This window comes from Mauremys reevesii, linkage group 23 (genome assembly GCF_016161935.1).
Source record: "Mauremys reevesii isolate NIE-2019 linkage group 23, ASM1616193v1, whole genome shotgun sequence".
NCBI classification, from domain to species: domain Eukaryota; kingdom Metazoa; phylum Chordata; order Testudines; family Geoemydidae; genus Mauremys; species Mauremys reevesii.
Window position 1 is genome coordinate 13,772,653 of NC_052645.1, and position 9,570 is coordinate 13,782,222.

Here is a 9,570-nt window from a genome sequence, read left to right on the forward strand (position 1 = left end):
ACTCTGAAACAATACAAGTTGTCTGTGCTGTAGGGTCCATTAACAGTAGCAGAGAGAGGTTTGAGATGGTTCATCCATAGATTTCAGCCCTGGAGCAGGTGTGGGAGTTAATAGGCTGTGAGAGAACCAATGTCCTGTAGGAGAAGTTAGCAGTAAAGGGGGTCAGAGACATGGCTCACTTGAAATCTTGAAGGAATTAGCTATTAGGTCCAGGTGGGCCATAGATTGCAGATGGTAAGAGGAAGGATGGTCACCTGGCTCCGGCACTGGATGAAAATTCAGGAGATCTGAGTTCTCGTCATGGCACTGGCCAAGTCAGTAATGTGAAAAGCAGCCAGGGTATAGGCTGCCTTCGTTCTTGGGCATGCACCTTGGCTGAGTTTTCAGAGCAGCTGCAGCTTCCATCCGTAAGAGCCGCTGATGCTCAGCACCTCTGGAAACCCAGCCCTAGGTACATTCCTAAATCCGTGGTCACTTCTCATGCTTTTACCTTCATTTCTCTGCACCAGTGGAAAGGGGGAGACTGATGCTTCACTGCCCCGCAGGAGGGATTCACCTTCCAGAGTGGGCATGCGAGGTTGTCACTCCCCACCCTCCCTCCAGTTCTCCACCTGGACTGCCGATTTCCCTGTGTCCCAGTGGGGTGGTTTGGTGCGAAGTGTATTATTGCTTTTGCAGTGTGTTGTCACTGAACATGTCCAAGCAGCTAGTGATTAGAACAGGCGGCTGAGAAATCAGGATGCCTGGGTTCGGTTTTTAGCTCTTCTACTGACTTCTCCTGCAATCACAGACACCATACTTGACTGTCTTGCATTTGTCCGTGAAATGGGGATAATACTATGTAACCTCCCACCACTGGAGTGTTGGGAGGCTTAATTAATTAATGTTTGAGCTGCCTGGTAAAAGATCCTGGAGAAAAGCAGTTCATGATGAGATTGTAATTGCGCTGTGACCACAGGGTGCGGGAAAGAGACTCCTGCATTATTTCAATCTGTGTCATTTAATGGAAAGTGGATTTCTTTTTGAAAGGTCTTTCCCTGCAATTCCTTTAAGTAGGTTCTGCTATAATCGGGTCAAAAGCTGATTTGCAAATAATCACCGGAGGAGGGGAAAAAAAGGAAGGATTTAAAACCAAGCTGAGCTTTTCATACTATTAATTGAAAACCTCTGGGAGATAATGTGTTTCTTCTCCCATCTGAAACCTGCAAGCCACTATTAAAGTCCCCCTTTCTGCCCTGCTTTTGAATAAAGGGTCCCTGAGGGGATTAAGGCTGCAGCAGGCACAGAGAACCTTCTTTAATATTCCTCCTTCAGGTGTGAGTTGATTTTGAAAAGGGTCAGGCAGTTATGGGATGGAATGGGAGCAGTTTTAGTGATGGGATGTGCATGCCTGTGCACGGTTAGATCTCTCTCCACTGCAGACACAGAGTTCTGCAAACGGGGAGCATTTTAAATTAAAAAATAAATGGAAGCATTTCCTTACACATCATAATACTAATCATTCCTAGCACTTATATAGCATTTGTCATCCACAGCTCTCAAAAGTGCTTTACAAAGGAGGGAGAATGCATCATCCCTGTTTTACAGATGGGGAAACTGAGGCACACAGCAAGATGAAGTGATTTGCACAAGGTCACCCCAGCAATCTAGTGGCAGAGCTGGGACTAGAACCTAGGTGTCAGAGTCCCATTTTAGTGCATGCACATATTTTCTCTCTCTCTCTCTATCTCTACCACCCCCCCTAGAGGGCCAGCACCTATTCCAGTGTAAATGTACTTGTTACCAGTATAGCTTATACCCATATGGAAAGGGGACTAAGCTCTACCGGTAGACACACACACTTATTCTGGTATAACTACATCCGCACTAGGGGTTGTGCTGGTGTGACTGCATCAGTAAAACAGCACACCCCTAACAGACAGTTATACTGGTACAAACACTGTGTGCAGACCAGGCCTTCAGCTATGATCCTGTGAGGGAATCGATGCCCAGTGTTGAGCCCAGGCTAGTGCAGGGACTGACTGTGTAGGATGGAGGAAGCTTGTACTTCCCCTGCCCTGGGACACCTGTTCTGGCCCCTCTGGCAGTGCCTCCTAGCAGCAATACGAATAACTGAGCCACTCCTCCACCTCTCCTCGGCCAGAACCATCCCTGCCACGGTGAGCAGCATGGAGTCGGCTGTGACTCTACCAGGTGACTTCATCACCATCTTAAAGTGGCTGCAACACACCCGAGAATCCCCCACCCCTTGGAGTCTTTGAATTCCTCCTGCCCTGCTGGGGTTTCCCATCAAATAGCACCAAATTCCTATTTAAAAACAAACAAGACACATCAGCTTCCTCCAGGGCAGGTGGACTTCGAAGGCTTCCAGATCATATATGAAGAAAGGCCTGTGCAGTGCTCAGCACCTGAACACCACCTACCCTCAGAGTGGCCAATTTTTGTAATATTTGGTATTAACCTGAAAGCCCCAGCTCCTGGAATCATGGGATTACCCAGGCCTCTCCGCTTTCCTTTAAATGAGAAAGTAAGTTTCTAGCCTTTGTGGTGGCAGAGAAAAGCTTGAAAATGCAGTCTCTACAGGCTTACAAACCAGGAGGCAAAAACCCCAAAATAGATTATTTTTTAAAATCTCATGATTTTGTAAGCCAGTCTCATGATTTTGCTGGGGTCTGGTGATTTTTGACTACTTGGCTGTGCTGATCCCCTGAAAGTTTCTGGGAGTGGCACCTCACAGGGTTCATTGTTGTTTGGTTTCCAGGGCGGTCATTCTCTTTGTCTTCGGATAATTGAACCTTACAAATGAAACTGAGAGCAGGAAAGTTGCCCCCAGGGACAAACAAACTCATCAGGTACTTACCTAGATCACAAGCTGATATGTGTGTCTGATAGTCACCCAGAATGTTCTGCTTCTAACTATTGTTTTCATGGAAAGAGGCCCAAGAGTCTGAGTCCATTATAAGCAAAACTGGTTCAAAAATACTTTGACATGAGAGTTTCTTCACTGTAAAATGGCCTAGCACTGAAACCCTAGACCCAGGAGTTGGGTTATGTGGGTTTTGCTCCTGACAGAGCTATCAAGTCACAGATCCTGGAAGGTCTTTAGTTATCTACTGCCTATTGAAACCAATAGGATTTAGGTGCCTAAAACTTCTGAGGATCTGGGGCCTTCATTTCTTGTGCCCATTTTATAGAAGTGGGGTGATAATACTGACCAATCTCCCATGTTGGCTGGGAGGCTCAATTCACTACGGGTTGTAAAGTGCTTTGAGATCCCAGATGAAAAGGGCAAAGATCACGCGAAGTATTAGCTTGGGGAAAAGCCCTCTCTGGTGACCCGTGGCACAAGCGGACTGTGCATTCAGAATCCTGTGTAGGTGTGGCCCTGTCAGGCCCAGGATATTCACGGGACATGACCGGGGAAGGTCATATTTTTTTTGTATTGGACCCACTTCAGAGTCCCTGAGTTTTACTGTAAAAGAGAAAAGGCAGCTTACACTTTCCAAAATACATCGTTAATTTTTTAAAATCCGAGATGCCCAAGTGTCCCATCCCCATTCCCTGCTCTTCTTTCCTCCACCCACCCCCACAAAAAACTAGTCTGGTCATGAACCAATCAGAGCCATTTAGAGTCCCGTTCATCACTGCTCTGATCCTTGTGCAGTCACCGACACCTGGTGTAAGAGTGGCAGTGTCTCACATGCATCGTGCGCTGGTCTAATTGCAGACACAAGGTTGAAAGCAACAGCAATCTGGGGCTCCTGGGGGTTTCCCCACAAAGCCCATCTGGCAGCTGAAGTCACCAGGCTGTGTTCGGGAGAGGGGGCAGATGATGGGAGTCGGGGTGGGGGTGGGGGGGGGAGGGTGCTGCTTATTATTGCAAACACAATTATATTATGTATTCAGGTATGAAATTGAACTTTTTGGGAAAAAAAAAAAATTGCTGTTGTTTGAAGAGAGAGCAGAGAAGAGCTGGTTACTTTACTTCTAAATGTTGCTCTTTCTTGCAGAAGGAGAGAAGCTGCTCTCAGAGAGATCTGCTCTGCCCCCCCCCCAAGCTCTCCTGACCTCCTAGGGGTAACTGACCCCAACCCAATGAATAAAAGAAAGACATGGGTGTAAGGGCCTGATCCAGAGCCTGTTGAAGTAGATGGAACGACTCCCAGGACTCCAGTGATCAGGCCCTAAATGAGACAAACTCCATCCAGGTGAAAAGAACGAGTCCTTGTGGCACCTTAGAGACTAACAAATTTATTTGAGCATAAGCTTTCCTGGGCTAAAGCCCACTTCATCAGATGCATCCATCCAGGTGATTTTCCCTCTAGGCTTTGCTCTTTTAGTCCAATCAAGCAGAAGGGCTGAGTGAGTCTGTGCTGTCTCTGAATTCCTATAGGCAGACGCCTGAGCTGTTGGCTATTACTCCACCTTTATTCAGGCAACCTCTCATTGACTTCAGTAGGATTTCACCCTGGTACAGACAGATTAAACACAGAGTAAACCCCCCTATGAGCCTTAATCTGTTAGGAGTCCTGTCGCTAATGCATTGAATTGCAGATGGCATTGTTGTCAGGAAAGGTTTTCAAAAGTGCCCAGGGGATTTAGGAGCACAGGCCCTTTTGACTGTCAATGAGACCTGTGCTCCTAAATCTCATGTACTGAGTCATTCAGATTATTCCCTCCAATGTGCATGTTTTCACTCATCCGTATGGAATTTCATCTGCTGTGGTGCAGCCCGGTCACCGAGCTCTCAGGTCCCCATGGTCTTCTCTAGTCACAACTAACCTACCTGTGGGTCTTCTGAAAATGTTGTTTGCAGCCTTCTCCAGATACACTAACCTCAGACTTGGTAGGGAACATTTCACCATGATCAAAATGTATTCCTAGTCTCTGTTTTCTCTTTCAGCCCAGGACTGGACTTAATCTCTCTTAATAAATGCTAGATAAGGAGGGGATGTAACCGTTTCAGATAGCAAGGAATTTTGCGTTAGTGAGGTTGTACTGTAATGCAAATACCGTGACAAAAAAGAGTTCAGAGTTGTGTGTGTCCTTGTCCGAAAGCTCAGGAGCAATGAAAGTTTCCTGTTTAGTGTTATGCAATGAGAGCTCAGACAGGACCTTGTGCAGGTAACAAATGGGGTTTATTGCCATATAAAACTAAGTCTATCCCCAACCTCGTGTAGAACATGCCATAAGAGAGATCTAAGAAGAAAATGCTGTTAAGACTCCCCTGTCCTGTACACTGTCATCTCACTATAGTCCAGCAGGTGGCATGCTAAGATTACTGCCAATGAATACGGTACGTTTTTGTTAGTGTGTGTAGAGAAAGGTGGGCAGGGTGAGTGGTTAAACCTGCTTATTGTGTCTTGTCCTCAAGGTGCAAATTCTTCAGGACAGGGACTCTCTGTTACTAAGGGCAAGTCTACACTGAAAACGCTGCATTGGCACACTGTGGCACTTTAACCAAGACACTTTAAGCTGATGGGAAGGCTCTGTAGTTAAATCCACCTCCCTGAGAGGCAGTAGCTGTGTTGATAGGGGAAGCACTCACGCTGACACTGCGCTGTTTACACAGGGGGGTGAGGTCAGTATAACAACATCACTCAGGTGCATGGATTTTTCACACCCTGAGCAATGGAGTTATCCCGCTATAGGCCTGTAGACCGGACCTAAATACGTGCCCCAGGCCTATGCACAGAAAGATCCCAGTCACATTCATGTCCCAAGGCACCAGCATAATAAAGATATTCCTATTCCAATGATTGTGGTTCTGTTGCAACTAACACAAAATATTAAAAGTAAGAATACCGAGGTGACGGGATGCAGAGCCCAGCTAGCGAAGGACAGTTGGGCAGATGGGTCAGAGAAGGTTTGCACAGATGTTATGGTTCTATAATTTAGAAGCAGTTGTTGGGGCTTTTTTTTCCAGTTTTCCTATCCCAACCCCCCTCACCCTTCCATATTTCAAGCAACCCCTCAAGACACCGTGTATAATGAATAAAATATATAGCTGTTTATTTATGTAAGTGCTGACTTCCAGAAAGTGCCTGCCATAAAGCACCGAGTGCAACAGGTGTATATTCAGTCCAAGTCCAGCTACAGCATCTGCTCTGGATCTATCCAGCATAAAACACGTGAGGCGAAGATTACATAACAGACCTGCTGTCTCTCTCTCACTCTGCACATTCATAAGTCAGTGTGATCAAAAAAAGTGATCGTTTAAAAAAAATAAAGGGATGAGAGAAGCACCTTCTGGCAGAAGAGTCAGAGTCCCATGCAAAGTGAACAATAGAAGCCAGAGTAATGGATGAGGCCCAGTGCAAAGAGACACTTTAACCATCATTTTTGTGACTTGTTCCACGTGGTTGATTGTCTGTTTCTGCAGGGGCTTGAATTGTGGCATGGTTCCTTGTATCCAACCTGAAACTTGCAAGCAGGTTTCCAGCCAGGGAGTTTGTCATCAGAACCCATTATAACCTGCCCCAAAGGGCTTCCAACAGGGAAGTGTCAACGCTGCTTATTGTACTGCTCAGACTGAACTTCACCCTTGTGCAGTGGGCCAGCACAAAGCATATGCATCACTTCAGTCTCATACCAGTGGGCTTAGGATAGACCTCAGGTAGAGGACATGGAAAGACAAGTCAGAAGTAAGCAGTGCCTATGCCTAGTGCTAGCCCTCTGCCCAGCAGGTAAGTTTCACCCTGAGTGGCACAAACCTCTTGGAGAACTTAACGCCAAATCATGGCCCCATGAAAGTCAAGTGGCAGAATTCCCAAAGATTTCTATGGGATCATGATTTCGGTCTAGCTCATAGTTATAGGGCACCTCAGAATGTAACAATCAGATTCTCAATGTGAGAGGATATTGCTTCTAAATGGAAACATTCATTCAAAGCTGCAGGAGACTATTTGGGCATCTTGGTGTCCCAGCTGGGAGGCTTTGTGGTCATTACAATCACTGAAGAGGAGAATGGTCTTTGTCCTATGAAGCTGTCTCAGTGGATACTGGTCCATCATGAATAGAAACATTGTCCAAAACTACAAGACAGCTACTGTAGGGGTTAGTGCAGTCCAGTAGTGATGTCCCCAGGTGGATTGCTGAAGTCTCAGGCTGGAGATGTGCAGGGGTAAATTAAGGCAGGATTCTTGGATCCAGTCCCCCCTGACCAAAAGGGGACCAGATGCAGCAGTGAGTCAGAGCAACAGGCTGATTGCTGCCAGCAGCCTGATGAGGTGGGAGAAACAGATGAGTGTGTGTGGGAGCTGGTAAGGACAGTCTGTCTCTCTCTAGAGGGCCCATTTGGTCTGAAAGCACCCCTGGTTAGCAAAACAGATTGGGCCATGACACAGCACAGTGGGGTCTTCTACATGTGACACGGGATTGACCCACATTGGAGTTTGTTCTGCTCCTGATGAATTGAATCTTCATTCATTCTTTATAGATCAGAGCTCTTGCACTCATGAGGAGCTGCCTGTTGGTTCGAGAGGGCAATTCGCCAGTCCTGGTGCAGTCATGGATGAGACAGGCGAGTAGTCGTGGGACAGGAGTTCTGCAAGCCAAGGTGGGGTACTACCAGAGGTCCCACAAGAACTGAACCCTTCTTAGGATGGGTGCTATGGAAACTCTCCCAGGGCAAGCCTAGAGTGGATGCGTTTCCCTGTGCCTATGGGTGCTCTCCCTCTCCGCTTTCCCCAGGTGACATGGGTGCTGACTTTGGGGGGAGGGGGTTGGGTTGAGCACAACTTTCCATTTCCCAAAAGGGCCCAGGGGAGGCAGTTGCTGAGTGGGATCCACCCAGGTCCCGGATCAGAGCGCTGCAGAGGGGGAAGCCACTCCCTTCCACAGGTCCCAGCTGAAGTAGGTGCACCTCCCCCCCCCAGGATGGGGCCCCTCACTATGAAAAAGTGCCCCCCCACAGGGGTCCTTCCCCCCCAGGACAAGGTGCCCCACCCCCAGCACAGGGGTCCTCCCCACCCTCTCACCCAGGATGGGGCCCCTCCCTCGGACAAGGTGCCCCCACCACATTGGGGTCCTTCCCCTCCCCAGGACAAGGTGCCCCCCCCGATGGGGCCCCCTCTCCGCTCTCAGGCCGGGGGCGGCCCCGGCAGGCTCCTCTTGAAGGGGGACTCGGGCGGCTCCGGGGCGCCCGCCCGGCCGCGGCGCAGCTTGCCCGCCGCCCAGGGCACGCAGCCGCCCAGCGCCGAGGCCAGCAGGGCGGGCGGCCGCGCCTTCCGGGAGCGCCGCAGGCTCTTCTTGAGGCGCTGCCCGTGGGCCGCCAGGTAGATCTGGGCCTGGCCGGCGCCGCTGCCCAGGCGGGCCAGGCTCTCGGCGCGCCCGGCCAGGCGCAGCTCGGCCTGCACGAAGACGCGGTGCAGCTGCTGCACGCGGCTCTCCAGCTCCAGCACCAGCCGCCGCCGGGCCTCCACCTCCAGCAGCCGCCGCCGGGCCTCGGCCAGCTCCAGCGCCGAGCCGCCCGCCGCCGCCGCCGCCGCCTCCTCCGCCCGCGGCCGGGGCTTGCCCGCTCGGGCGCTGCCGGCCAGCGGCTCCGGGTCTCGGCCGGGCATGGGGGGCGCCGCTGCTCCCCGGGGAGCGGGGGGGTCCTTGCTGCCGCCGAGCCCCGGTTTCTCCTCCCGAGCGCTGCCAGGCGAGGATGCTCCCGCCGCTCTGGCACCGGCGCTGGGCGCCTGCAGCCCTTATAAAGGCACGGGGCCGGCACAGAGCTGAGAGATGCTTCCCTGAGCCACTCACTGGAGCCGCAGCGCCATCACTCAGCCCGGCCGGCCCCCCGCCCCGCCGCTCCCATCCTCCGCCAGGTGCCTTCCCCTCCCCAGCCCCTGTTCCACCCGCTTCCCCTCTTCCCGCACCCCATTCCCAGCCCCGCTTGCTCCTAGGAGTAAAATCCCTGCGAAGGAAGGAATTTACAAACGGTTCGGAAAATGATTAGATCCGTTCCTGGGGGCGTGGGAGAATAGGTCCATCAGTGGCTATTAGCCAAGATGCTCAGGGAGGCAACCCTATGCTCAGGATGGCCTTAAACCGCGGATTGTCAGAAGCTGGGGCTGGACAAGGGGCTGGATCACTTGATAATTGCCCTGTTCTGTTCCTTCCCGCTGAAGCGTCTGGTACTGGCCACCGTTGGTCTGACCCAGGCTGGCCGTTCTTGTGTTTGTATGAATTCTGAGCGCAAACACTGCTCAAGCAGCCCTCGCTACGCTCCCCAGCACCTCAGCCACACACACCCCATACCCTGACCCAGACACGCATCCCTAGCCAAGCATGTGCACCCTTCCCATATACATACCCCCTCCACAGGCGTACACCCCTTCCATAAATACCTCTGTATCCATACACGTCCCTTCCCCAGACATCCCCCTACCCATTCCCCAAACCCACACTCCCCTCAAATGCATAGACACTCTCCCCCAACACAAACACTCTCCTCACACACTCGCACTGTTGTTCAGGCCATGCCCATCACCTTGGCATCTGAGGGCACTAGCCTTCCCCCAAACACTCTTTTTTTCCCCAAAAAGCACACAGCCCCACCTGCCGTCCCCAGGCAATTTAAAAGGG

At 50.8% G+C, this 9,570-nt stretch overlaps 1 protein-coding gene across 1 annotated transcript; it reads right to left on the reverse strand.

The window, feature by feature from the left end:
* Positions 1-8,074: 8,074 nt before the first annotated feature.
* TRNP1 (TMF1 regulated nuclear protein 1) lies at positions 8,075-8,653 on the reverse strand. The gene has a single exon (XM_039511139.1). It carries the CDS (start codon positions 8,559-8,561, stop codon positions 8,082-8,084), a length of 480 nt encoding a protein of 159 aa, XP_039367073.1. The 5' UTR covers positions 8,562-8,653; the 3' UTR covers positions 8,075-8,081.
* Positions 8,654-9,570: the final 917 nt, after the last annotated feature.